This window comes from Astatotilapia calliptera, chromosome 17, assembly GCF_964374335.1.
Source record: "Astatotilapia calliptera chromosome 17, fAstCal68.1, whole genome shotgun sequence".
Classification (NCBI taxonomy): domain Eukaryota; kingdom Metazoa; phylum Chordata; class Actinopteri; order Cichliformes; family Cichlidae; genus Astatotilapia; species Astatotilapia calliptera.
Genome location: NC_137438.1, coordinates 2,187,528 through 2,215,388, shown reverse-complemented (window position 1 = coordinate 2,215,388; position 27,861 = coordinate 2,187,528). Strand labels below are relative to the sequence as shown.

General features: G+C 41.4%; 4 protein-coding genes across 4 annotated transcripts; 2 read left to right on the top strand and 2 right to left on the bottom strand.

Moving 5' to 3' along the window:
* Nucleotides 1-1,044: 1,044 nt before the first annotated feature.
* On the top strand, nucleotides 1,045-8,762 carry LOC113009536 (uncharacterized). Its single transcript, XM_080291775.1, has 6 exons — nucleotides 1,045-2,061; nucleotides 4,888-4,995; nucleotides 5,239-5,405; nucleotides 5,528-5,726; nucleotides 5,826-5,916; nucleotides 8,369-8,762. The coding sequence occupies exons 2-6, from the start codon at nucleotides 4,993-4,995 to the stop codon at nucleotides 8,560-8,562; spliced, it is 654 nt and encodes a 217-aa protein (XP_080147901.1). The 5' UTR covers nucleotides 1,045-2,061; nucleotides 4,888-4,992; the 3' UTR covers nucleotides 8,563-8,762.
* On the bottom strand, nucleotides 7,498-13,110 carry LOC145421442 (serine/threonine-protein kinase pim-1-like). Its single transcript, XM_080291776.1, has 9 exons — nucleotides 12,190-13,110; nucleotides 11,560-11,796; nucleotides 11,309-11,434; nucleotides 11,091-11,185; nucleotides 10,905-10,952; nucleotides 10,602-10,820; nucleotides 10,332-10,512; nucleotides 10,075-10,245; nucleotides 7,498-9,985 (listed from the first exon to the last, which is right to left on the bottom strand). Exons 1-9 carry the CDS (start codon nucleotides 12,248-12,250, stop codon nucleotides 9,894-9,896), a joined length of 1,230 nt encoding a protein of 409 aa, XP_080147902.1. The 5' UTR covers nucleotides 12,251-13,110; the 3' UTR covers nucleotides 7,498-9,893.
* Nucleotides 13,111-19,029: 5,919 nt separating this feature from the next.
* LOC145421440 (uncharacterized) lies at nucleotides 19,030-23,285 on the top strand. Its single transcript, XM_080291773.1, has 5 exons — nucleotides 19,030-19,549; nucleotides 19,787-19,953; nucleotides 20,076-20,274; nucleotides 20,374-20,464; nucleotides 22,892-23,285. Exons 1-5 carry the CDS (start codon nucleotides 19,418-19,420, stop codon nucleotides 23,083-23,085), a joined length of 783 nt encoding a protein of 260 aa, XP_080147899.1. The 5' UTR covers nucleotides 19,030-19,417; the 3' UTR covers nucleotides 23,086-23,285.
* Nucleotides 22,021-27,620, bottom strand: LOC145421441 (serine/threonine-protein kinase pim-1-like). The gene is made up of 9 exons (XM_080291774.1): nucleotides 26,700-27,620; nucleotides 26,070-26,306; nucleotides 25,832-25,957; nucleotides 25,614-25,708; nucleotides 25,428-25,475; nucleotides 25,125-25,343; nucleotides 24,855-25,035; nucleotides 24,598-24,768; nucleotides 22,021-24,508 (listed from the first exon to the last, which is right to left on the bottom strand). The coding sequence occupies exons 1-9, from the start codon at nucleotides 26,758-26,760 to the stop codon at nucleotides 24,417-24,419; spliced, it is 1,230 nt and encodes a 409-aa protein (XP_080147900.1). The 5' UTR covers nucleotides 26,761-27,620; the 3' UTR covers nucleotides 22,021-24,416.
* Between the last annotated feature and the right edge of the window lie 241 nt (nucleotides 27,621-27,861).

Sequence of the window (27,861 nt, the reverse complement as noted above, 5' to 3'; positions counted from 1 at the left end):
TATGAAATAAATAACTTTACAGAACCTGAGATATACAGCTATACAGAAATGGGAACTATGCAAGTTGTAAACAGTTGTAGGATTAAAGATTATTGAATGTACAGAATGATTATTTACACAGAGCTATACAGTAGTGCAGTTAAGATAAGTGAGGGTGTAGATAGTTTCTACAGAGGCTATATAAAGTGCTGGTGGTTGTGAGTGGTGGTTCACTCGATGTTATTATTGTGTGTTTGAGGGTACAGTTGTCCATTGTGGGGGTGTGTATGTTCAGTCCATGAGTTTAACGTGGGTCAGATGTCAGGAGGCAGAGTTCAGGAGTCTGACAGCTGTGGGGAAGAAGCTGTTCCGGTACCTGGTGGTCTCCTGTAGCGCCTCCCAGAGGGCAGGAGGGTGAAGAGTCCATGTGATGGGTGACTGGGGTCTTTGATGATTTTCCCAGCCCTTTTCAGACACCGCTTCCTGTAGATGTCTTTTATGGCAGGAAGTGGTGCTCCGGCGATGCGCTGGGCAGTTTTCACGACCCTCTGCAACGCCTTCCGGTCCGAGGCAGAGCAGTTCCCGTACCAGACTGTTATACAGTTGGTCAGGATGCTCTCGATGGTGCAGCGATAGAAGTTCACCAGGATGTCTGAGGACAGGTGGTTCTTCCTCAGAGTCCTCAAGAAGAAGAGGCGCTGGTGAGCCTTCTTGACCAGCTTGGAGCAGTTGGTCGTCCAGGTGAGATCCTCGGAGATGTGGACTCCCAGGAACTTGAAGCTGCTCACACGCTCCACAGCCGTCCCCTTAATGTGGATGGGTGGATGTGGGTCAGCATTCCTCCTGTAGTCCACGATGAGCTCCTTGGTCTTCTCGGTGTTAAGCAGCAGGTTGTTTGTGTCGCACCACTCAGCCAGACGATCCACCTCCTCCCTGTAGGCGGCCTCATCGTTGTCCAGGGTGGGGGGGGGAGACAGGATTTGAAGTGTGCTAGGACCAGCTGCTCTGAGCACTTAGTGATGATGGGGGTGAGTGCTACTGGGCGGTAGTCATTGAGGCAAGATGGGTTGGAGTTTTTGGGTATGGGGACGATGGAGGTGGATTTGAAGCAGGCCGGTACCACAGCGTGGGCCAAGGACAGATTGAATATGTCTGTGAGCACTCCTGCAAGCTCCCCAGAACACGCTCTGAGAACACGCCCGGGGATGCCATCAGGACCTGCAGCCTTGTGGACATTGATCCTGCTCAGCACCGCTCCTACATCGGTGGGGGAGAGAGTCAGAGGTTGGTGGTCTGGCGTCATGTCTGCTTTGGTTGTGGGGTTCCCTCGCTCAAAACGAGCATAAAAGTTGTTGAGCACGTTGAGGAAGGAGACATCAGAGGATGCGGGGGAGGGTTTGGTGGTCCTGTAGTCTGTGATGGTCTGGAGTCCTTGCCACATGTGTCGGGGGTTGGAGTTGGAGAAGTGTTCTTCTACCTTCTTTTTGTAATGGTGTTTGGCTTTTTTGATGCCCTTCTTTAGATTAGCCCTGGCTGTGCTGTAGGCGTGTGCATCTCCTGACCTAAAGGCGGTGTTGCGGGCCTTCAGGAGGAGACGAACATCCCGGTTCATCCAAGGCTTCTGGTTGGGGTACATGGTGATCCGTTTCTGGGTGGTGACACTGTCTGTGGTTTCGGAGATGTAATCCAGTACAGATGAGGCGTACTGGCAGGCACGTGCAGAGGGGGGGGCTAGAGGGGCTTGAGCACCCGCCCCTTTCCTGATGGGTGCCCAAAGTGCCCTTTTGTTGAGGCAACCTTAACATTTTTATATTAATTATTTTTTTTTATGTGCGTGCGTGCGGAGTCCTGTCTGTGCCCATCAACAATAATATTTAACTATTAATCACAGTTTTGCTAAATAAAAGGATCTGGCTTGCATCAGTCACATGATCACATTTAACCAATGATCACTCTTGACGGCAGAACGCGCTGGTTACGAGCCGGGAACGAGCTCACAAAGAGCACGCGCATTTTTTGCGGTCCGGAGCTGCAGGAGAAACACAAGTTAACTCAGAGACACAGACTGATGCGACAAAACCAGTAAGTAGGTGTACAGCGTACACTGTAGTGTGTAGCACACAGGAGTATTAGCTTATTACGTACACGTTGGTAAGCTGTCTTGTTGCAACTGACGAACTGAAACAAACGAGCGTGCTGTGTGTGCAACAGCGCGACAAACATTACCTGTCCTTTTATTAACTGCACAGGTAGTGCTGGTCGTAGCTGCTGGCTACCTGTGTAAGGCTGTCATGGGTCTGTAGCTCTGTCACCGTTTTAGGGAACATATTTAGTTTTAAAGTATTTATAATAATAATAATAATGGATTGGATTTATATAGCGCTTTTCAAGGCACCCAAAGCGCTTTACAACGCCACTATTCATTCACTCTCACATTCACACACTGGTGGAGGCAAGCTACGGCAGTGGCGTGTCTAGAAAATTTTTGTTGGGGGGGGCCAGGTAGGGGCACAGATTTGGAGAAGGGTGGCAGATGTAATTGGCAGATAATGTTAAAAACAATTCTACCAACCGTTAACCATAATTCAATAACCCTGTAAACCTAATAACCGTAACCTTATTAGAATGAGATTTTAACCACTACGGTGCAAAGTGTTTAGATACTGTGTTGATTAAGTACAAGAGATACAATCAGTCAGTGTTTACTCAGCATTCAAGGACATCAATATTTGCATAGTATTTTTACTGACATGTAGTGCACATGTGTTTTGGGCAAAAACATTTTTGAATATTAAAATACGAACATTTTTAACATACAATTGGCAAATTAGCCAATTCCAATGCAAAACCAATGCCTGTTAAAAAAAAAAAAAAGAAGATAATCTTCTCACAAACTGGTGTTTGATTTTGAAACAGGAAAAAAGTGGAGAAACAACTGAAAAGACTAACATTTGAATAAAACCTGAAAGCAAGTAAATACTTTATATGCTGCCTTACTTTAGTAATATTGAGAACAACACTGGCTGATGATGAAATGCAGTCAGCTGGCATGGTGACACTGCCAGTATTAACCTGCAGGGCTGGACTGGGACAAAAAATTGGGCATTTTCACTACAGACCGACCCACCAGGTATTAAAGCCATAAAGCCTTTGAATGAAAACAAACGCTGTGGTGACAGTGATGTACAGTCTTTTTGGTATATGTATGATTTCTATACATTTTACGTCAGATAAAAACTTTCTTCGCAAGATTCAGATAATTATTTAATAAAAGCGAGATATTTTAAATGAGAATAAAAAAGAAAAGTATTTCTTTATGCCCTCCTCTCCCTGTTAATGCCCTACCTGGCCCCCTGGCAACACTTTGCTAGACCCGCCCCTGCACAGTTACCAGCTGTCAGCTACATTAAAAAAAGGATCCTGGTGTTATTTGTCTCTCAGAAACAGTTCATAACTTCAACTCATTCATGTCACCTAAAAGGTAAACCTGTTTCTCCATCACCTGTTCAGCTCTGATGGTTCAGTAAGGACATCTCCTGGTTTCATCTTCATGTTTCCCTCTCACCACATCTCCAAACCGACATCATGACCAGCAGCTTTACAGCTGTGGCTCCAGCAAACATTCTAACTAAATAAATTCTAACAACAGCTGATCAAGCTTAAACGTGCTGCTGCTGTTTAGCGCGACATCTGCTGGTTTCCTCTTTCTGGCTCAAAGTGGGTGATAAACAAACAAGAGAGACGATCAGCTGATCATTGATCAGTTTCATGATTGAAGTAGCAACAGGAGAGAGAGGAGAGATAATGAGAGGAGAAGAGGCAGCTGTGCAGCGTAAAGACAGAATAACTCCAGTTTTGTGTCTTTTTCCATCCTAGCTGAAGTCCGGGACAAACTGCGTCTCTTCTCAGCTCAATACCAAACCCGTAATATTTTCTATGAATGAGGGACCATTCCATTTTTAAGGAGCTGTTGGCAACTCTACTAACTAACCTTATGAATAAAATAAAGTTCACTATCAGTAACATCATAGCAACCGAACAGCTGTATAAACTTGTCATGCTAGCTCACGCAGTATGAGGTATTGTAACTGACTGTAAAAAGTCAGCACAACGAAAATAAACTCCACCTAAACTTGGTTTATATCTGACCCAGATAGACTGCAGCTCATAACTTCTTACCTGAAGTTCAGTTCACCTGACACTCGGACTGGTGGCCGCCTCGGGTCTCTCCTCCTGCCTCCCCTTCCCTCATCCACCTGCTGGCCTCTGTGGAAGCTCCGCCATAGCCACCACCAAACAACTGAGTTATTTTTACACATCTTATAACTCATAACTCTTATGTTAAGTGGGGGAACTTGCACAATCGGTGGCTAACTAAATACTTTTTTGCCCCACTGTACACTCACTGGCCAAATTTTTGTTAGATACACCTGTTGAGCTGCTCATTAGGTCAAATACCTAATCAGCCTATCACATAGCAGCAGCTCAGTGCATTTAGGCATGTATACATTAATAAGATGACCTGCTGAAGGTCAAAGGGGATTTAAATGACTTTGAACATGCATTGTTGTTTGTGTCGGACAGGCTTGTCTGAGTATTTCAGAAACTGTACAACCATCTAACCGGTTTATAGAAAATGGTCTGAAATGGAGGAAATCTCCTGTGAGCAGCACTTCTCTGGGAAAAAATCACTTGTTGGTGCCAAAGATCAAAAGCGGAATGAGCAGATTACTTACAGCTGTAAGGAAAGCAACATGAACTCAAATACCCACTTACTTCAACCAAGTTATCAAGAAGAGCACCGCTGAAAGCACAATACGTTGAACCTCGAAGCTGATGGCCTAGTGTCACCTGCTGGATAGAGGTGAAAACACAAAGCAAACAATGTCTCTTTCATCTGTTTCACAGCATGCACGGGAACTGGAAACTCGCCGAAGGGAGGCAGAGGAGAGAGAGCGGAGGAAGCAGAGGGAGGTGCAGCTGGAACTGGAAAGACAGCTGAAAGAGGCTGTGATGGTAAAAAAAAAAGTTTTCCACTTGACACCAATTATGTACAGAGTCTTTTCTCCTTGACTTTGATCTTTGAGAACTCCAGCAAAATGTTGACTGTCATTATAAAATTCACACCTAGTCTTTAATGATTTGGAAAAATGGTTATGACAGTCCAGGAAAAGGTAATTCAGGAATAGGTCAGTTTATACCGCTCTGTTGGTGCATCTGTTTATGTAGCTGTGTGTGTGTGTGTGTGTGTGTGCATAGATAAAAGACAGCATGCAGGCTGAGATGCAGGTGAAGGAAAAGGAGGCTGAACAACAGAAGAAGAGGATCAGGGAGCTGGAGCTGACACAGCAGCAGCTGGAAGTTGCCCTTAATATGGAGATCCAGGCTCGGCTGGAGGAGGAGAGGGCCAGACTGGAGCTTGAGCGGTAACAATGGATTTCTAACTCTTATTATAGCCCTTTATTATTTTATTTGTGATGGAGATCTGAGATATCCATGAGAAGTATTAACATTTTCAGTTGCTTCTTCCCTTTTTCCCCTCCTTCAGGTTGCTGCAGGCTGAAGATGAAAAGAGGAAACATTTCCAGCTCCTCCAGGAGCAGCAACGTACAATGCAAAACCTCAGCCCCATACAGGAGCTGTCAGATGGCAGTCCCGATGAGGACACCCCCTCAGCCCTCAACTCTGCCTCTCAGGAGCTCCAGGATCTGCAGGCATCTCGCCAAAGAAGTCACCAGCGTCTGGAGGTGAACAAGTTTGTTTTGACTGGCTTTGTGAGCAGCATCTTATTTAGTGCTCTTCTAAAACAACACTGATGAAGATGCCTGCATGATTTTTGTTTCCAGGAGGTTCAGGAGAGGCTGAGGAATGCCAGTCAACAGGTACGGCACTGGAACATCCAGCTGAACCGACTGATGACCCCCATTACTCCTGCAGGTGCGGTATTCACTTTGCCTCTTTGCAGCACAGACTTCTGGAACAGAGTGTTAGTATAGTTAATAACAGTGTAGACCAGGGGTGTCAAACTCAAATACACAGTGGGCCAAAATTCAAAACTGGATCAAAGTCGCGGGCTAACTTTAACATTTATTGAAATATATTTATTCCTCCAGATATAAGAATGAATCTTTTCTTATGGACTCAAACACATTTTGCTGAAAAACTGAATATGGAACAAGCAAAGCTTAATACTAAACAATATATATATTAGCTGTATAATACCAGTAGGCCAGCTCTAATAGTAATTTGGTATGGCTTCGCGGGCCAAATGTAATTAGGCTGCGGGCCAAATTTGGCCAGAGTTTGACACCTATGGTGTAGACCATATAATCTGTCAGATAATTGCATTAAAATGCTACAAAAGGCACCTACCCCCAAACATGTCAAGAGATTCATTCAGTGACTTGAATGAAAGAATCTGACTCACCTCAAGTTAATTAAAATTAAAAATAAATCTTATTATGATTTAAACACGGAAATCTTAAAACGAAAAATAAGCGCATGCACAGTTGTTACAGGCTGCAAACATGTTTTATACTGCTTTGAAGTCTGGGACAGCATCATAAGAGGCATAACTGATCTCACCATAGTCCCATGAAGACTCAAGATGAGTGTTTTCACGACTGCCATCTTGGTGTTTTGAAATCAGGCATGATGAATGAAGGGAAGAACTGTCTGTTAAGGTTCTCAGTCGTTCAGGTCATCGTAGTCTAAGGAGCTTGGAAAGAAAAGCATCTGGACTTCTTTAAGTTTCTTGAAGAGCATTTCACCTCTCATTCAAGAAGCTTCTTCAGTTCTCTGAAGAAATTCTGAACTGAAGAAGCTTCTCAGATGAGAAGTGAAACATCTTCAAGAAACTTAAAGAAGTCCAGATGCTTTTCTTTCCAAGCTCCTTAGACTGTAGTTAAACTTCACACACTGGACTTGTCAGTCACACATCCTTCGCCAGTAGGCATTCCCAGAATGATCTTTCCCCTTCTGACGCTTAGAATGACCAAATATGTGCAAAATGGACAATTCCACATGCCACCATGTCAGTCTTTTATTAAATATGACATGAAACAAATGACTGAGCCATTAAATTTGTCACAAAGGTGTTCACCTAATTCCAGGCAAATGGAATAGACTTCTATGGGACCATAAGTCTTTTTGCACTTTGACATTTGTTTTACTTTTCAGATCTGTAACCTATAACTTTTATACTGTATGTGTTTTGATCATAGGAGTCTACTTACTTACTTTTAGCACGTTTAGCAGATGATGTTGGCTTCTTTTTTCAGTACTGGAGCTTCCTGCTCATTGAAGACTTTTCTAAAAGGAAATGCTTAATCCAAAATGGCGTTTTAAGGGCTTGGATTAATGTCAATTTCAGCAAATATTCTTTCTTATGTTAAAAGAACATGGATCTCTGTCAGTGATAACTTCTGACTTTATAACTCAAATTTTAAGAGAGAGCTTCACTGCTAAGCTCTCATCTGTGTGGGTGTCACGGTTCGCTTGAGGACTCACACGCAGGACTCAGAGGCACAGTCAGTATTTATTACAGTTCCACCAGGTGTATATACAAACAGTGCAGGGGATAGTGCTATATACAAAGCGGTGACAGGGAAAAGGCTCTGGGGAAATCCAGGTAGGGAAAAGACACTTGCTCCTCTTCTGACTCTCTCTCCAAACACCGCTCGGGGGATGCAGAGTCGGGTCCAGGGGATCTATGTACAGAAGGAAACACACGTTAGAGGTTTTGCACAGGGAAGCAAAAGAGAACTTGCTCAGAGCCGGGCTGCACTGACGCGAGTCACACACAACGATCCAGTGATGAGTAGAAGCCACTCCCTGGCTTAAATGCTGGCTGCACTGATGAGGCCCAGGTGTTTCCTCCTCAGAGGGGCGTGGGCCGAGGGCGTGAACCCACCATGAGTTCCGCCCTGGCGAGAGAGAGAGAGAGAACACTACTAGTCAGCGGCCTGCTGATCCCCTGGCCGTGACAGTGGGGTTCAAATCCCTTATTCAGATTAAGATTTTATGTGACATTACATTGGCAAAAATTACATTTACTTGAATAATGTGAGTATTGGAGTAAGTACTTGAGTAGTTTTTGAATAACTTTAATTTTGTAATGTGCATATTTTATGAATAATGATGTTTCTATACTTTAATCTACTGAATAAGTAAGAATTAGACTTAATAATCTTTTTACTTTAAAAAGGGAAATTGTGTACAATCTTTTATTCTCCAAAATGCACATAATAAAAATGTTTTGGGGAATGTATGTGCTTTTTAAAAACCAATTGCTTCTTACTTGATGCATGCTATAACTTTCAGCAAAACTGAACTAAAATGTGTTAACAAGCTTACCAAATAAGAAATGTTTTGTGAATTTTCTTTGCAGAGCGACTGGAAAGCCGGCTGTTATCAAAGCCCACATGCCCTAAAAAGGAGGCCAGTAATGAGTTCATCACTAAGTTTAAGATAAGAGTTGATCAGAATAGAGGCGATGATGAAAGTCTGGAGCATCAGTTGGAGGCTGCCAACCTGTCTGATGAATCGTTCGAGGCCCAGACAGAAGTCAACGGACAAATATGATCACAGACATTTTAAAAACGCCAGTTGAGAGTTAAGGGGGAAAAATATTGTAATAAGTATATATTTGAATTGCACACTAAGATATAAAGTGATGGCAGCGAGCACAGTGTTGCAGGATTTAATTAAAAACACATCTGACTAAGACCAACTGAAATTTAGAGTTGTGTATAATAAAGTTTATTCATGATTAATAAAACAAATCTGTAATAATTTTCTTTCTCTTTTGTCCAGCTGAATCTCGCTACAGCTTAAATAAAAGAAAAGAATGTGTTTTGAATATATTAAACTATTCTCTCTGTATCTATATAGATATATATGTGTATTCGTACCCTTTTTTCATCATCTAGTTTCCTGTGCCAGATCTTCTACTGATCCACTGAGGCAGACATGTAAAAAACATGAACTAAAGCATATTTCTGTATATAAACAGGACTTTAAATCTTTATCAACAGCTACTTTAGAGGAAATTCTTCAATAAACTGCAACCAAAGGCTCAACTCAGAGGACAAAACCCAACCTGTTATAAATAGTGTGACACCAAACTTTCTCTTGTGTAAAGTTACAAATAGGAGTAATTATCCACAGAAGCTTTTATACATAATGAAGTTATAATTCGTCCTGTAGAAATTGTACATTTAAGCTATATAGTTCCCTCTGTGATAACTCTGCTATGAATGCCTCTTATTAACTTTTATGCTTTTACAACCCACTATGAGCAAACACTCAGCAACAGTGGGAAGGAAAAACTCCCTTCTTGAAGGAAAAAACCTCTGGTAGAACCTGGAAATCTGTCTAAACTAGTTGGGGGTTAGAGCAACAGATGCAAGTCTTCAGATCATTTGCAGTGTGACTGTCTTTGTGCACACTTTAACCTGATTCAGTTTTCTTATTTGTCAAAATGCACCATGGGTAAAAAAAAACCAAACAAAACAAAATAGTAATGAAGGAGAATCCTCAGCAAAGATGAATTAAACAAGTTTTATTTTGATCCAATTTTACTTTAAGTAAAACACATCTTTATTTGATGACTTTAATGTCATCAAATAAAGACAGTTTTGATGGAGCTCCTGACCCGGCCCAAGCTCTCTATGAAGACGAGGAAAAACTCCCCAGGGGGCCAGATCGATGGGAAGAAACCTCGGGAAAGCCCATTCAAAGAGAGATCCCCTTTCCTGGGATGGCTGGGGGGGTTACAGGAAGTCCGAAAAAGCTAATTTTTTATTTATTTATTTTTTAAGATTGACCCATTCCTGTCCAACAGAAAAAAGAAAGGAGGTTACCACAATGTATCACACTTATATGATAAGGTGTGAATTGTGTGTTTGTGTGTGTTATCTTAGCCAGGGGTGAAGCTGGAGCTCCTCCAGTGTTGGGCGCTTCTCCGGGGCTATAGTTAAACATGCCTCCAAGAAATTCTGGCATTCTTGAAAGAAAGAAAAGATCAAAAAGATGAAGATGATAGTTCTAGTGATCCAAGGCATCAGTGAATCTGGAAGTGTGAAGTTTTCTTACCTGTGGACAGACGCTTTTTGATGCTCAGTTTCTTTGCGAGGAACCTCTCGGTACTAAAGTGCCGTGCATGAAGCGCTTCATACAACACCACTCCCATTTGCCACACCGTGGTGGGTCCACACCTGTAGCAGCTCCTCCTGTACCACTCGGGAGGGGTGTGAAGAGGAGTGCCTAACAAACAGACACAATTACAATTTCTTCTAAAACAAAAGACACAAATTGTTACATCTGTGAAAAGCAGGAGCAGAATATGTTACCATAGAAGACGCGATACAGAGATCGCTGTTTAACAAAGCAGCTCAGTCCAAAGTCAATGATGCGAACTCGAGGCACATCGGAGCCGGTCTCAATCAGAATGTTTTCTCCCTTGATGTCCCGATGAAAGATGTGTTTATCCTCAAGTTCCTTTACAGCATCAACGAGTTGCTTCAGAATGACCTGGAAAAGATGAAAAACACAATAATGAGTTAATGCTTTTCTGCCTTGATTGAATGCTGTACAGTCTAAGGCTCTCCCAGTCAACCTACCTTGGCCTTGTCCTCTGGTAAGGTTCTTCCATATTCTGCTTTGTATTTTTGCAGGTCCACAGCGGGGACAGGTCTCTCCAGCACCAGGATCAGCTCTTTGCCGAGGTCGAACCACTCCAGCAAGGACACAGGTGCTGATATTCCCACTGACCCTTCTGCTTCACCTGCAAGTTTAACCATAATGGCCACTTCCACCGAGAGCATCTTCCCGCTTTCATCCTGAAATATTACAACAAAGTGGATGATGAGGAACGCCGCATTCAATCCAGTAATGTAAAACTAATTCAAGTGTTGGACGCTTACCGCCACTTTGCAGTAGACTTTATTTTTGGGAATGTGTTTGATGGCAACCTAGAAGACACAGAGCATTGGTGAGCATTTCCTCAGTATGACATAATGAAAGGTGGAAACACAGCAGACGTCTCAGTTTACGATATTATCCATTATCTGCGTCACTGCCTGTGTTACTACCATCATCTGAACACTTACTGGAAAACGATCTTCTATCCGGTAGCCAGAAAACACTGCTCCGCAGCCTCCTTCTCCGAGCTGGTGCTCCTCCACATATCTGGCTTGGAATTCACCTGAACAGACAAAACAGCAAATCTTGTTTTATTACAGCTGTGACACAAATTACTCTCCTCTGTAGCCTAAATGTTCCTTTTGCCCTTCCCCTGAATATAAAACCCAAGCTGCTTGCTACTTACGTTTTTGGTCTGCCACTGATTTTTTGTCCTGGTCCACATTCCTTTTTTTTTTCTTGGGTGACTCTCTGTCGTCTCCCGTGGCCTTTCTTTTGCCATGTTTTACGCACACCTGTTTGTTGTTCAAGTCTGGAGATGTGGAAAACACCAAAAGCACATCAGCTCACTGGATGATAGACACAAACACTAAACACCAATATCTTAAACCTAGCAACCACACTTAATCTACCCCCTTATTCAACTAATTAGCCTACCTTTACCAGAGTCCAACGAGGAGGATGCTTGCTCCTTGTCACCGCTCATATGGTCAAGAAGTTTAGCCCTCTTTGCTTTCTTTGTTGTGTCCTCTTCATCTTGCACAACCTTGCGCTTCACTCCTTTGACCACATCTGAGCTGGTGGAAGGACCAGCCTGCTCAGCGACCCTCCTCCTTTTCATTGGGGTCTTCTTTTCAGGACTGGCCTTTCTTTTAGCAGTCCTGCTCTTACGATCTATAAACGACAACAACACAGTGGTGAAAAAGAGTCCCCGACATCAAGACTGGAAGCAGTTTGATGGCAAAGAATTTGAAATTGCTTTTGCTTAAATGATCACAAGTTTAATCTTGGGATGAAAAAAAAAAACTGATCAGTGCGAGTTGATACTAGGTTTACTAAGTCTTAGATCTTGATGACACTTGTTGGTCTGTTTTTACTGTTGAGTCCAAGAATAAACTTATTACATTATTTTACCAAAAGACCGGTAACCTTTCTTTGATTAGACATCTTGTATTAAAGCTATTTTCAATTAAACATATGATTCAATTGCTCCAAAAATGATTCACACAGTGTCAACATTTCTAGGATTTGGATTTTACCAGGATTTGATTTTATTATTTTACTTACCTTGATCTCCCGAATCTTTCTTATCGGCTGGAGTGGCAATTTTTCTTGTTTCCTTTTTCATTGTAATTTCGGAGACCCTTTAAAATCGAAAATGTAAACCGTAATGAGCTAAGATTGAGTTAATACTCCTTCAAATGTGCACCCTTCAAATGCTTGACTTTTCTAACTGAATTCTGTAAGCTTTATAAGTAAACTCTGGAAACTACGGCAACACAACATAGAATCTTGCCTTTCAGTGACTTCACTGACTGCCAGCAGTTCAAAGTAGTTTACAGAAAAACACTGGCAGACAAAGCCATAATATTTCATATAATTCAATCATTTCATATCAATTAAACAGTTTCTTTCATTATCTTTCATCATTTGTATAAAGACCTCATGTATGGATGACAGTATGAAGATTTGTGGTTGACCACACACATTATAATAAACACAGTGTCAGCTACATTGTCATCTGATTTAAAGTATTTATTATGTACATTTAACTGTCATGGTAGTGAGTCTGTGACCCAGTGTTTTGTGTTTGTTCATTTATATTCATTGATTATTCTTATGTATGTTTTTGGTTCTCTTTATTGTTTTCTTCTTGTGTTATATTCTTAGGCTTTAGGTTTCTGTTACTTTGCCTTGCCCCTGTGTCCCACGTGTCATGTCTAGTCACTCTTGTTTCCATGTTCCCCAATTTCTCCCCAGTCAGTCATGTCTCTGTGTCAACTCTGTCTTTGTAAAAGTCTCTTGTTTGCTGTTTTACTTTGATAGTCATGTGTGCTGTGTTAGTGTTTTCATGTCTGTGAAGGTTCTCAGTCATCTAGGTCATCGTAGTCTAAGGAGTTTGGAAAGAAAGCGTCTGGACTTGAAGTTGCTTGAAGATGTTTCACCTTCTCGGATGAAAAGAACTTAAACTTTGCTTGAACGTCTTCAAGCAACTTAAAGAAGTGCAGACGTTTTCTTTCTAAGCTCCTTAGACTATGTTAGTGTTTTCAGTTTTCCTTCCCCATGGTCTTGTTGTTTGTGATTTCTCGCAGCTGTGCTCTCATCCTGTGTCTTATTCCCTCATTTATCCCTCTGTGTATTTAAGCCCATTGTTTTCCTCTGTTTGCTGTTGGGTTATCTGTGTGACAATTAAATGAAATAGCAAATGCAACTACAATTTCAATGAGATTCATTCCTGGCATTCTACTGCGGTGGCTGAAAGTAGACACCAAGCATTATCACTGTAACTGATGTAAATATTGGACTTGGAGGGGATTCGTCTGATAGACTGATGCAAACATTACTGTGAGGAAATTTTTGAATCTCCCAATTTTCTTTTTTTCTGAAAGAAAGAAAGTTGGTTACTGTATCACATTTGTATGGCAAGATGTGAATTCAGTATGCGTGTGTGTTTGTGTCAGAGAGGAGTTTATCTGAGCCAGGGGTAAAGCAGGAGGTCCTCCAGCATTGGGCACTTCTCCAGGACTTTGTTAAAACTTGTTTTCAAGACGTCTGAAATGAAAGAAGGACAAGAGATATCGAGATGATAATTCCAGTGATCCAAGCGATCACATTGATTTTCTGCAAAATTTTCTTTTTGAGAGTCATTCGGCTGGGCAGGGGGTATAACACATCTGCAATGCAGCAACATCTGCTCTCTGGGCCTGTGTGAGAGTGTTATCTCAATGGCGGGAATGAGGATGTTGGAATTTGGCATCTCAGGCACCAACTCATCTCTTTCCTTAACCGGGCTCACCAGAGATTGGTTTCAGCCTCTCTCCATGCTTTAAGGAGGTTGAGTTGATAAATCTGACTGGCCCCTCCCCTGTCTGACCCTATCTCTTCATAGTCAACACCAATGTTCTCACCGTGTGACCATGAACGGTCCTTACCACTTGGCAAGTAATTTCGAGCTAGAAGAAGGGAGTAAGACAAGCACTTTATGTCCCTGTGAAAATACAACTACATTTTATCAAATATCACTAAGCAGTCCTTACCTTTAAATACAGCCTGGTTTCTTTCTCTTTCTTTCTATATCTCTGAGTGAAGTTAGCTCTCATTCTTTCTCTTCCTGTGAAATACAGCAAGTAGAGCTTTAGATAGCAACACACTGTGACACAGTTAGTGTTTGTTGAGGTGATAGAAATGCTGCATTTGAAATTACCTGACACAACATTTTACTCCCTTTTATGTTCACTCCTTTTTTTCTGAAGTACCACAAATTATGGGCACGTGGGGTTGTTCTGGTGTTGTGCTAAAAATAAATAAATCAAAACTACAGTACATGGTTTGTTCTTTCATCTCTTTTTATGCGACATCCTCTACTGATTAAAACGCGACTGCCTTTCACTGTTTAGGCTCAAATCTCATTGTTTGAAGGCCTGCAGTGACGTGAAATATTAACTTCCCCCAAATGCGTTAAACCCAAAGTAACGAGTTTGTTTTGAAAATATACGGAGTGGAAACTACAGATATTTGTAGTTTTGTACGTCTTTCTTCCTCCACCAGAGGCCATAGGCGCTGTCGATCTTGTATGTCCTCCTGCGGCAACATCTCTGTGAAGCTGATGCCTTCTTGCTTGCAGGTTGAAGAATCTTTGGTGCGCCTCCACAATTCTTCTTTAATTCGCCTCTGTGTGAATAGAATAATGATGTTTCTGTTTCTGCCATCAACTTGTTTCCCTAAGCGGTGGACAATATCAACAGCCTCTTCTAAGTTCAAGTCAGGGGCAATCTTCTGAAGCGTTTGCAAAACCTTCACTCTAATGTTTTCGTCTTTGTCTTCCTTCATCCCTTTCAGTTTTAGGCACCACCTCATTCGGTAGCGCTCTTGTTCTCTCACTCTTCTTTTCAAGTCTTCGTTTTCTTTAAGCAGCAGTTCATTCGCATTTGCCAGTTTAACAACTTTCAGTTTGCAATCAGCTATCTCTGCAGCGTTAAACTCTACAGCCTTAGCCAAGCTGGCAACCATAGCTGCACTTTGTCTGTTTTGTTCCTTGATATCCTCCAGTTGTGCTTCAAATTTTTTGTCAAGTCCCATAATGGCTTCAAAAATAGTTTTATTGGAGATATCATCTTCCTTCGCTGAAGATTTTGTTCTTTTCTCCTCTGGCGGTTGTTTTCGTCTCCCTGTGAGGTGTCATGCCGAGCAGATATCAGAATTGAGTTCAAGCAAAGTTGACTCTTTTGGTGATTACAGTTTGTCCGGGCGGGCTGTGCGTCTTATTTCATCTGCAGACACGTCGTTGGATGAGGAACAGCTCATGTTGGCATCAGTGGCAGTCAGGATGGCGGCATCTTCCAGAGGGAAGGTCAGGTCGCTGGTCTCTCTGAGCAGGACGCTGTCCACCAACAAGCCCGGTTCCACGGCTGGAGATTACCCTCCTCCGGCTGAAGCCCCCGCTTTTCCCCCGAACAGCGAGCCAGCAGCGGCGCCTCAGCGGAGACCCAAAAGCAGCGGCTGCTCCGTGCTCCTCTTCCCCAGTCAGGGCAGCCAGTTTGTGGGCATGGGCAGAGGACTTTTGAAATACCCCAACATTAAAGAAATGTTCACCATAGCCCAGAAGATCCTGGGTTATGACCTGCTGTCTCTGTGTCTGGAGGGCCCCGAGGACGAGCTGCAGAAAACCCCAAAGTAAGTGCCAGATAAATGTCTGGAAAAGGACAATAACTGCAGGTCCTGCCTTCTTAAATGTGGCCATTTTATCTTTTAAAAAAAAAAATACTGCTACAGTAATATTAATTTATATTTAAAATGTGCGCACATTATGTATGAAGGTGTGGATGAATGATGCTTGTTGTAAGAAAGCATTTTGAGTGCCCAGTAGAAGAGCATCTTTCAAATGCAAAGTTTCTCATTTCAACTTTAATTACTGCACATGATTAAGGCGATAAGAGTAAATAAGGCTTCCAACAGTGGTTATTTCTTATTATCATATCTTATTTTTATTGGTTTTATCAGTAGATTGTTGTTTCACTCCCACCAAAAACATCACCGTAAATAATCTTCTGATTCTGAATGACCATTTAAAAAAATAAACAAATTGTTCTGAGTTAATTTCAGTTACGGATGTATCTGTCACGGCTGCCGAGGCGAGCCGTGTGGAATAAATGAGGATCCAAGCGCAGGCAGTCGTAGAGGAGTGAAGGTGATTTATTGAACACAAAAGAATGTGGACAAACAGCAAACGGGGCTCGAACTAAACTAAACTGGGAAACAACTAAACTACAGAGCACAAACCTGAATGAAAACGAGCAGAGGAGGATGACGATGAACAGCAGGGAGAAGACACGGTGGATACACAGACTGACACTGAGTAATACAGACGAACCGGCAACAGGCAGGAGAACACACAGGGCTTAAATACACACACCAGTAATCAGGGGATGAGAAACAGGAGGGCAACACAGCTGGGAGGAATCTGGGCTGACGGGACAGGGGAAACGTAAACTGATCACACTCACATACGACACGGACCTTCACAATAAAACAGGAAACTCAGATACATGGAACCAGACAAGACATTGAACTAAACAGACAGATTCACAAACAGATGGGGAGACACCATAGACAGACAGGTACAGACGCAGACTTAGAGGCAGATCGAAAATAACACAGAACTTAAACAATCATCATCTAGAAAATGATAACAAACTAAAAGCGCTGGGTCACCGACCCAGGACCATGACAGTATCAGTGACGTAAATGATATATCGGTCATAATCGGGAGGCTGTTACATTTTTATTTTTTTTACTTGTTTTGACTTGTCTTTTCTGGGGCGATGAACTTTGCAGAAGGTAGAAAGATTTCTTTTTTGGGGTCTTTTTGTGCATTTGTACAGTGGCGTGTCTAGAAAATTTTTGTTGGGGGGGCCAGGTAGGGGCACAGATTTGGAGAAGGGTGGCAGATGTAATTGGCAGATAATGTTAAAAAAAAATCTACCAACCGTTAACCATAATTCAATAACCCTGTAAACCTAATAACCGTAACCTTATTAGAATGAGATTTTAACCACTACGGTGCAAAGTGTTTAGATACTGTGTTGATTAAGTACAAGAGATACAATCAGTCAGTGTTTATTCAGCATTCAAGGACATCAATATTTGCATAGTATTTTTACTGACATGTAGTGCACATGTGTTTTGGGCAAAAACATTTTTGAATATTAAAATACGAACATTTTTAACATACAATTGGCAAATTAGCCAATTCCAATGCAAAACCAATGCCTGTTAAAAAAAAAAAAAAGAAGATAATCTTCTCACAAACTGGTGTTTGATTTTGAAACAGGAAAAAAGTGGAGAAACAACTGAAAAGACTAACATTTGAATAAAACCTGAAAGCAAGTAAATACTTTATATGCTGCCTTACTTTAGTAATATTGAGAACAACACTGGCTGATGATGAAATGCAGTCAGCTGGCATGGTGACACTGCCAGTATTAACCTGCAGGGCTGGACTGGGACAAAAAATTGGGCATTTTTACTACAGACCGACCCACCAGGTATTAAAGCCATAAAGCCTTTGAATGAAAACAAATGCTGTTGTGACAGTGATGTACAGTCTTTTTGGTATATGTATGATTTCTATACATTTTACGTCAGATAAAAACTTTCTTCGCAAGATTCAGATAATTATTTAATAAAAGCTAGATATTTTAAATGAGAATAAAAAAGAAAAGTATTTCTTTATGCCCTCCTCTCCCTGTTAAAGCCCTACATGCCCCCTGGCAACACTTTGCTAGACCCGCCCCTGCACAGTTACCAGCTGTCAGCTACATAAAAAAGGATCCTGGTGTTATTTGTCTCTCAGAAACAGTTCATAACTTCAACTCATTCATGTCACCTAAAAGGTAAACCTGTTTCTCCATCACCTGTTCAGCTCTGATGGTTCAGTAAGGACATCTCCTGGTTTCATCTTCATGTTTCCCTCTCACCACATATCCAAACCAACATCATGACCAGCAGCTTTACAGCTGTGGCTCCAGCAAACATTCTAACTAAATAAATTCTAATAACAGCTGATCAAGCTTAAACGTGCTGCTGCTGTTTAGCGCGACATCTGCTGGTTTCCTCTTTCTGGCTCAAAGTGGGAGATAAACAAACGAGAGAGACGATCAGCTGATCATTGATCAGTTTCATGATTGAAGTAGCAACAGGAGAGAGAGGAGAGAGAATGAGAGAAGAAGAGGCAGCTGTGCAGCGTAAAGACAGAATAACTCCAGTTTTGTGTCTTTTTCCATTCTAGCTGAAGTCCGGGACAAACTGCGTCTCTTCTCAGCTCAATACCAAACCCGTAATATTTTCTCTGAATGAGGGACCAATCCATTTTTAAGGAGCTGTTGGCAACTCTACTAACTAACCTTATGAATAAAATAAAGTTCACTATCAGTAACATCATAGCAACCGAACAGCTGTATAAACTCGTCATGCTAGCTCACACAGTATGAGGTATTGTAACTGACTGTAAAAAGTCAGCACAACGAAAATAAACTCCACCTAAACTTGGTTTATATCTGACCCAGATAGACTGCAGCTCATAACTTCTTACCTGAAGTTCAGTTCACCTGACACTCGGACTGGTGGCCGCCTCGGGGCTCTCCTCCTGCCTCCCCTTCCCTCATCCACCTGCTGGCCTCTGTGGAAGCCCCGCCATAGCCACCACCAAACAACTGAGTTATTTTTACACATCTTATAACTCATAACTCTTATGTTAAGTGGGGGAACTTGCACAATCAGTGGCTAACTAAATACTTTTTTGCCCCACTGTACACTCACTGGCCAAATTTTTGTTAGATACACCTGTTGAGCTGCTCATTAGGTCAAATACCTAATCAGCCTATCACATAGCAGCAGCTCAGTGCATTTAGGCATGTATACATTAATAAGATGACCTGCTGAAGGTCAAAGGGGATTTAAATGACTTTGAACATGCATTGTTGTTTGTGTCGGACAGGCTTGTCTGAGTATTTCAGAAACTGTACAACCATCTAACCGGTTTATAGAAAATGGTCTGAAATGGAGGAAATCTCCTGTGAGCAGCACTTCTCTGGGAAAAAATCACTTGTTGGTGCCAAAGATCAAAAGCGGAATGAGCAGATTACTTACAGCTGTAAGGAAAGCAACATGAACTCAAATACCCACTTACTTCAACCAAGTTATCAAGAAGAGCACCGCTGAAAGCACAATACGTTGAACCTCGAAGCTGATGGCCTAGTGTCACCTGCTGGATAGAGGTGAAAACACAAAGCAAACAATGTCTCTTTCATCTGTTTCACAGCATGCACGGGAACTGGAAACTCGCCGAAGGGAGGCAGAGGAGAGAGAGCGGAGGAAGCAGAGGGAGGTGCAGCTGGAACTGGAAAGACAGCTGAAAGAGGCTGTGATGGTAAAAAAAAAAGTTTTCCACTTGACACCAATTATGTACAGAGTCTTTTCTCCTTGACTTTGATCTTTGAGAACTCCAGCAAAATGTTGACTGTCATTATAAAATTCACACCTAGTCTTTAATGATTTGGAAAAATGGTTATGACAGTCCAGGAAAAGGTAATTCAGGAATAGGTCAGTTTATACCGCTCTGTTGGTGCATCTGTTTATGTAGCTGTGTGTGTGTGTGTGTGCATAGATAAAAGACAGCATGCAGGCTGAGATGCAGGTGAAGGAAAAGGAGGCTGAACAACAGAAGAAGAGGATCAGGGAGCTGGAGCTGACACAGCAGCAGCTGGAAGTTGCCCTTAATATGGAGATCCAGGCTCGGCTGGAGGAGGAGAGGGCCAGACTGGAGCTTGAGCGGTAACAATGGATTTCTAACTCTTATTATGGCCCTTTATTATTTTATTTGTGATGGAGATCTGAGATATCCATGAGAAGTATTAACATTTTCAGTTGCTTCTTCCCTTTTTCCCCTCCTTCAGGTTGCTGCAGGCTGAAGATGAAAAGAGGAAACATTTCCAGCTCCTCCAGGAGCAGCAACGTACAATGCAAAACCTCAGCCCCATACAGGAGCTGTCAGATGGCAGTCCCGATGAGGACACCCCCTCAGCCCTCAACTCTGCCTCTCAGGAGCTCCAGGATCTGCAGGCATCTCGCCAAAGAAGTCACCAGCGTCTGGAGGTGAACAAGTTTGTTTTGACTGGCTTTGTGAGCAGCATCTTATTTAGTGCTCTTCTAAAACAACACTGATGAAGATGCCTGCATGATTTTTGTTTCCAGGAGGTTCAGGAGAGGCTGAGGAATGCCAGTCAACAGGTACGGCACTGGAACATCCAGCTGAACCGACTGATGACCCCCATTACTCCTGCAGGTGCGGTATTCACTTTGCCTCTTTGCAGCACAGACTTCTGGAACAGAGTGTTAGTATAGTTAATAACAGTGTAGACCAGGGTGTCAAACTCAAATACACAGTGGGCCAAAATTCAAAACTGGATCAAAGTCGCAGGCTAACGTTAATATTTATTGAAATATATTTATTCCTCCAGATATAAGAATGAATCTTTTCTTATGGACTCAAACACATTTTGCTGAAAAACTGAATCTGGAACAAGCAAAGCTTAATACTAAACAATATATATATTAGCTGTATAATACCAGTAGGCCAGCTCTAATAGTAATTTGGTATGGCTTCGCCATTAATTAGGCCAGAGTTTGACACCTATGGTGTAGACCATATAATCTGTCAGATAATTGCATTAAAATGCTACAAAAGGCACCTACCCCCAAACATGTCAAGAGATTCATTCAGTGACTTGAATGAAAGAATCTGACTCACCTCAAGTTAATTAAAATTAAAAATAAATCTTATTATGATTTAAACACGGAAATCTTAAAACGAAAAATAAGCGCATGCACAGTTGTTACAGGCTGCAAACATGTTTTATACTGCTTTGAAGTCTGGGACAGCATCATAAGAGGCATAACTGATCTCACCATAGTCCCATGAAGACTCAAGATGAGTGTTTTCACGACTGCCATCTTGGTGTTTTGAAATCAGGCATGATGAATGAAGGGAAGAACTGTCTGTTAAGGTTCTCAGTCGTTCAGGTCATTGTAGTCTAAGGAGCTTGGAAAGAAAAGCATCTGGACTTCTTTAAGTTTCTTGAAGAGCATTTCACCTCTCATTCAAGAAGCTTCTTCAGTTCTCTGAAGAAATTCTGAACTGAAGAAGCTTCTCAGATGAGAAGTGAAACATCTTCAAGAAACTTAAAGAAGTCCAGATGCTTTTCTTTCCAAGCTCCTTAGACTGTAGTTAAACTTCACACACTGGACTTGTCAGTCACACATCCTTCGCCAGTAGGCATTCCCAGAATGATCTTTCCCCTTCTGACGCTTAGAATGACCAAATATGTGCAAAATGGACAATTCCACATGCCACCATGTCAGTCTTTTATTAAATATGACATGAAACAAATGACTGAGCCATTAAATTTGTCACAAAGGTGTTCACCTAATTCCAGGCAAATGGAATAGACTTCTATGGGACCATAAGTCTTTTTGCACTTTGACATTTGTTTTACTTTTCAGATCTGTAACCTATAACTTTTATACTGTATGTGTTTTGATCATAGGAGTCTACTTACTTACTTTTAGCACGTTTAGCAGATGATGTTGGCTTCTTTTTTCAGTACTGGAGCTTCCTGCTCATTGAAGACTTTTCTAAAAGGAAATGCTTAATCCAAAATGGCGTTTTAAGGGCTTGGATTAATGTCAATTTCAGCAAATATTCTTTCTTATGTTAAAAGAACATGGATCTCTGTCAGTGATAACTTCTGACTTTATAACTCAAATTTTAAGAGAGAGCTTCACTGCTAAGCTCTCATCTGTGTGGGTGTCACGGTTCGCTTGAGGACTCACACGCAGGACTCAGAGGCACAGTCAGTATTTATTACAGTTCCACCAGGTGTATATACAAACAGTGCAGGGGATAGTGCTATATACAAAGCGGTGACAGGGAAAAGGCTCTGGGGAAATCCAGGTAGGGAAAAGACACTTGCTCCTCTTCTGACTCTCTCTCCAAACACCGCTCGGGGGATGCAGAGTCGGGTCCAGGGGATCTATGTACAGAAGGAAACACACGTTAGAGGTTTTGCACAGGGAAGCAAAAGAGAACTTGCTCAGAGCCGGGCTGCACTGACGCCAGTCACACACAACGATCCAGTGATGAGTAGAAGCCACTCCCTGGCTTAAATGCTGGCTGCACTGATGAGGCCCAGGTGTTTCCTCCTCAGAGGGGCGTGGGCCGAGGGCGTGAACCCACCATGAGTTCCGCCCTGGCGAGAGAGAGAGAGAGAACACTACTAGTCAGCGGCCTGCTGATCCCCTGGCCGTGACAGTGGGGTTCAAATCCCTTATTCAGATTAAGATTTTATGTGACATTACATTGGCAAAAATTACATTTACTTGAATAATGTGAGTATTGGAGTAAGTACTTGAGTAGTTTTTGAATAACTTTAATTTTGTAATGTGCATATTTTATGAATAATGATGTTTCAATACTTTAATCTACTGAATAAGTAAGAATTAGACTTAATAATCTTTTTACTTTAAAAAGGGAAATTGTGTACAATCTTTTATTCTCCAAAATGCACATAATAAAAATGTTTTGGGGAATGTATGTGCTTTTTAAAAACCAATTGCTTCTTACTTGATGCATGCTATAACTTTCAGCAAAACTGAACTAAAATGTGTTAACAAGCTTACCAAATAAGAAATGTTTTGTGAATTTTCTTTGCAGAGCGACTGGAAAGCCGGCTGTTATCAAAGCCCACATGCCCTAAAAAGGAGGCCAGTAATGAGTTCATCACTAAGTTTAAGATAAGAGTTGATCAGAATAGAGGCGATGATGAAAGTCTGGAGCATCAGTTGGAGGCTGCCAACCTGTCTGATGAATCGTTCGAGGCCCAGACAGAAGTCAACGGACAAATATGATCACAGACATTTTAAAAACGCCAGTTGAGAGTTAAGGGGGAAAAATATTGTAATAAGTATATATTTGAATTGCACACTAAGATATAAAGTGATGGCAGCGAGCACAGTGTTGCAGGATTTAATTAAAAACACATCTGACTAAGACCAACTGAAATTTAGAGTTGTGTATAATAAAGTTTATTCATGATTAATAAAACAAATCTGTAATAATTTTCTTTCTCTTTTGTCCAGCTGAATCTCGCTACAGCTTAAATAAAAGAAAAGAATGTGTTTTGAATATATTAAACTATTCTCTCTGTATCTATATAGATATATATGTGTATTCGTACCCTTTTTTCATCATCTAGTTTCCTGTGCCAGATCTTCTACTGATCCACTGAGGCAGACATGTAAAAAACATGAACTAAAGCATATTTCTGTATATAAACAGGACTTTAAATCTTTATCAACAGCTACTTTAGAGGAAATTCTTCAATAAACTGCAACCAAAGGCTCAACTCAGAGGACAAAACCCAACCTGTTATAAATAGTGTGACACCAAACTTTCTCTTGTGTAAAGTTACAAATAGGAGTAATTATCCACAGAAGCTTTTATACATAATGAAGTTATAATTCGTCCTGTAGAAATTGTACATTTAAGCTATATAGTTCCCTCTGTGATAACTCTGCTATGAATGCCTCTTATTAACTTTTATGCTTTTACAACCCACTATGAGCAAACACTCAGCAACAGTGGGAAGGAAAAACTCCCTTCTTGAAGGAAAAAACCTCTGGTAGAACCTGGAAATCTGTCTAAACTAGTTGGGGGTTAGAGCAACAGATGCAAGTCTTCAGATCATTTGCAGTGTGACTGTCTTTGTGCACACTTTAACCTGATTCAGTTTTCTTATTTGTCAAAATGCACCATGGGTAAAAAAAAACCAAACAAAACAAAATAGTAATGAAGGAGAATCCTCAGCAAAGATGAATTAAACAAGTTTTATTTTGATCCAATTTTACTTTAAGTAAAACACATCTTTATTTGATGACTTTAATGTCATCAAATAAAGACAGTTTTGATGGAGCTCCTGACCCGGCCCAAGCTCTCTATGAAGACGAGGAAAAACTCCCCAGGGGGCCAGATCGATGGGAAGAAACCTCGGGAAAGCCCATTCAAAGAGAGATCCCCTTTCCTGGGATGGCTGGGGGGGTTACAGGAAGTCCGAAAAAGCTAATTTTTTATTTATTTATTTTTTAAGATTGACCCATTCCTGTCCAACAGAAAAAAGAAAGGAGGTTACCACAATGTATCACACTTATATGATAAGGTGTGAATTGTGTGTTTGTGTGTGTTATCTTAGCCAGGGGTGAAGCTGGAGCTCCTCCAGTGTTGGGCGCTTCTCCGGGGCTATAGTTAAACATGCCTCCAAGAAATTCTGGCATTCTTGAAAGAAAGAAAAGATCAAAAAGATGAAGATGATAGTTCTAGTGATCCAAGGCATCAGTGAATCTGGAAGTGTGAAGTTTTCTTACCTGTGGACAGACGCTTTTTGATGCTCAGTTTCTTTGCGAGGAACCTCTCGGTACTAAAGTGCCGTGCATGAAGCGCTTCATACAACACCACTCCCATTTGCCACACCGTGGTGGGTCCACACCTGTAGCAGCTCCTCCTGTACCACTCGGGAGGGGTGTGAAGAGGAGTGCCTAACAAACAGACACAATTACAATTTCTTCTAAAACAAAAGACACAAATTGTTACATCTGTGAAAAGCAGGAGCAGAATATGTTACCATAGAAGACGCGATACAGAGATCGCTGTTTAACAAAGCAGCTCAGTCCAAAGTCAATGATGCGAACTCGAGGCACATCGGAGCCGGTCTCAATCAGAATGTTTTCTCCCTTGATGTCCCGATGAAAGATGTGTTTATCCTCAAGTTCCTTTACAGCATCAACGAGTTGCTTCAGAATGACCTGGAAAAGATGAAAAACACAATAATGAGTTAATGCTTTTCTGCCTTGATTGAATGCTGTACAGTCTAAGGCTCTCCCAGTCAACCTACCTTGGCCTTGTCCTCTGGTAAGGTTCTTCCATATTCTGCTTTGTATTTTTGCAGGTCCACAGCGGGGACAGGTCTCTCCAGCACCAGGATCAGCTCTTTGCCGAGGTCGAACCACTCCAGCAAGGACACAGGTGCTGATATTCCCACTGACCCTTCTGCTTCACCTGCAAGTTTAACCATAATGGCCACTTCCACCGAGAGCATCTTCCCGCTTTCATCCTGAAATATTACAACAAAGTGGATGATGAGGAACGCCGCATTCAATCCAGTAATGTAAAACTAATTCAAGTGTTGGACGCTTACCGCCACTTTGCAGTAGACTTTATTTTTGGGAATGTGTTTGATGGCAACCTAGAAGACACAGAGCATTGGTGAGCATTTCCTCAGTATGACATAATGAAAGGTGGAAACACAGCAGACGTCTCAGTTTACGATATTATCCATTATCTGCGTCACTGCCTGTGTTACTACCATCATCTGAACACTTACTGGAAAACGATCTTCTATCCGGTAGCCAGAAAACACTGCTCCGCAGCCTCCTTCTCCGAGCTGGTGCTCCTCCACATATCTGGCTTGGAATTCACCTGAACAGACAAAACAGCAAATCTTGTTTTATTACAGCTGTGACACAAATTACTCTCCTCTGTAGCCTAAATGTTCCTTTTGCCCTTCCCCTGAATATAAAACCCAAGCTGCTTGCTACTTACGTTTTTGGTCTGCCACTGATTTTTTGTCCTGGTCCACATTCCTTTTTTTTTTCTTGGGTGGCTCTCTATCGTCTCCCGTGGCCTTTCTTTTGCCATGTTTTGCGCACACCTGTTTGTTGTTCAAGTCTGGAGATGTGGAAAACACCAAAAGCACATCAGCTCACTGGATGATAGACACAAACACTAAACACCAATATCTTAAACCTAGCAACCACACTTATTCAACTAATTAGCCTACCTTTACCAGAGTCCAACGAGGAGGATGCTTGCTCCTTGTCACCGCTCATATGGTCAAGAAGTTTAGCCCTCTTTGCTTTCTTTGTTGTGTCCTCTTCATCTTGCACAACCTTGCGCTTCACTCCTTTGACCACATCTGAGCTGGTGGAAGGACCAGCCTGCTCAGCGACCCTCCTCCTTTTCATTGGGGTCTTCTTTTCAGGACTGGCCTTTCTTTTAGCAGTCCTGCTCTTACGATCTATAAACGACAACAACACAGTGGTGAAAAAGAGTCCCCGACATCAAGACTGGAAGCAGTTTGATGGCAAAGAATTTGAAATTGCTTTTGCTTAAATGATCACAAGTTTAATCTTGGGATGAAAAAAAAAAACTGATCAGTGCGAGTTGATACTAGGTTTACTAAGTCTTAGATCTTGATGACACTTGTTGGTCTGTTTTTACTGTTGAGTCCAAGAATAAACTTATTACATTATTTTACCAAAAGACCGGTAACCTTTCTTTGATTAGACATCTTGTATTAAAGCTATTTTCAATTAAACATATGATTCAATTGCTCCAAAAATGATTCACACAGTGTCAACATTTCTAGGATTTGGATTTTACCAGGATTTGATTTTATTATTTTACTTACCTTGATCTCCCGAATCTTTCTTATCGGCTGGAGTGGCAATTTTTCTTGTTTCCTTTTTCATTGTAATTTCGGAGACCCTTTAAAATCGAAAATGTAAACCGTAATGAGCTAAGATTGAGTTAATACTCCTTCAAATGTGCACCCTTCAAATGCTTGACTTTTCTAACTGAATTCTGTAAGCTTTATAAGTAAACTCTGGAAACTACGGCAACACAACATAGAATCTTGCCTTTCAGTGACTTCACTGACTGCCAGCAGTTCAAAGTAGTTTACAGAAAAACACTGGCAGACAAAGCCATAATATTTCATATAATTCAATCATTTCATATCAATTAAACAGTTTCTTTCATTATCTTTCATCATTTGTATAAAGACCTCATGTATGGATGACAGTATGAAGATTTGTGGTTGACCACACACATTATAATAAACACAGTGTCAGCTACATTGTCATCTGATTTAAAGTATTTATTATGTACATTTAACTGTCATGGTAGTGAGTCTGTGACCCAGTGTTTTGTGTTTGTTCATTTATATTCATTGATTATTCTTATGTATGTTTTTGGTTCTCTTTATTGTTTTCTTCTTGTGTTATATTCTTAGGCTTTAGGTTTCTGTTACTTTGCCTTGCCCCTGTGTCCCACGTGTCATGTCTAGTCACTCTTGTTTCCATGTTCCCCAATTTCTCCCCAGTCAGTCATGTCTCTGTGTCAACTCTGTCTTTGTAAAAGTCTCTTGTTTGCTGTTTTACTTTGATAGTCATGTGTGCTGTGTTAGTGTTTTCATGTCTGTGAAGGTTCTCAGTCATCTAGGTCATCGTAGTCTAAGGAGTTTGGAAAGAAAGCGTCTGGACTTGAAGTTGCTTGAAGATGTTTCACCTTCTCGGATGAAAAGAACTTAAACTTTGCTTGAACGTCTTCAAGCAACTTAAAGAAGTGCAGACGTTTTCTTTCTAAGCTCCTTAGACTATGTTAGTGTTTTCAGTTTTCCTTCCCCATGGTCTTGTTGTTTGTGATTTCTCGCAGCTGTGCTCTCATCCTGTGTCTTATTCCCTCATTTATCCCTCTGTGTATTTAAGCCCATTGTTTTCCTCTGTTTGCTGTTGGGTTATCTGTGTGACAATTAAATGAAATAGCAAATGCAACTACAATTTCAATGAGAT

Excerpts from the sequence above, each read along its gene's own strand:
- LOC113009536 (XM_080291775.1), top strand. Across the intron at positions 5,406-5,527 it reads GCCAGACTGGAGCTTGAGCG|GTTGCTGCAGGCTGAAGATG; the intron begins GTAACAATGGAT and ends CCCCTCCTTCAG. Across the intron at positions 5,917-8,368 it reads GACCCCCATTACTCCTGCAG|AGCGACTGGAAAGCCGGCTG; the intron begins GTGCGGTATTCA and ends TTTTCTTTGCAG.
- LOC145421442 (XM_080291776.1), bottom strand. The coding sequence starts at position 12,250 with ATGAAAAAGGAAACAAGAAAAATTGCCACTCCAGCCGATAAGAAAGAT. Across the intron at positions 11,186-11,308 it reads ATCAGTGGCAGACCAAAAAC|GTGAATTCCAAGCCAGATAT; the intron begins GTAAGTAGCAAG and ends TTGTCTGTTCAG. Across the intron at positions 10,513-10,601 it reads TACCAGAGGACAAGGCCAAG|GTCATTCTGAAGCAACTCGT; the intron begins GTAGGTTGACTG and ends CATCTTTTCCAG.
- LOC145421440 (XM_080291773.1), top strand. The coding sequence starts at position 19,418 with ATGTCTCTTTCATCTGTTTCACAGCATGCACGGGAACTGGAAACTCGC. Across the intron at positions 19,550-19,786 it reads AGCTGAAAGAGGCTGTGATG|ATAAAAGACAGCATGCAGGC; the intron begins GTAAAAAAAAAA and ends GTGTGTGCATAG. Across the intron at positions 20,465-22,891 it reads GACCCCCATTACTCCTGCAG|AGCGACTGGAAAGCCGGCTG; the intron begins GTGCGGTATTCA and ends TTTTCTTTGCAG.
- LOC145421441 (XM_080291774.1), bottom strand. The coding sequence starts at position 26,760 with ATGAAAAAGGAAACAAGAAAAATTGCCACTCCAGCCGATAAGAAAGAT. Across the intron at positions 25,958-26,069 it reads CTCGTTGGACTCTGGTAAAG|ACTTGAACAACAAACAGGTG; the intron begins GTAGGCTAATTA and ends CCACATCTCCAG. Across the intron at positions 24,509-24,597 it reads CAAAAAGCGTCTGTCCACAG|AATGCCAGAATTTCTTGGAG; the intron begins GTAAGAAAACTT and ends CTTTCTTTCAAG.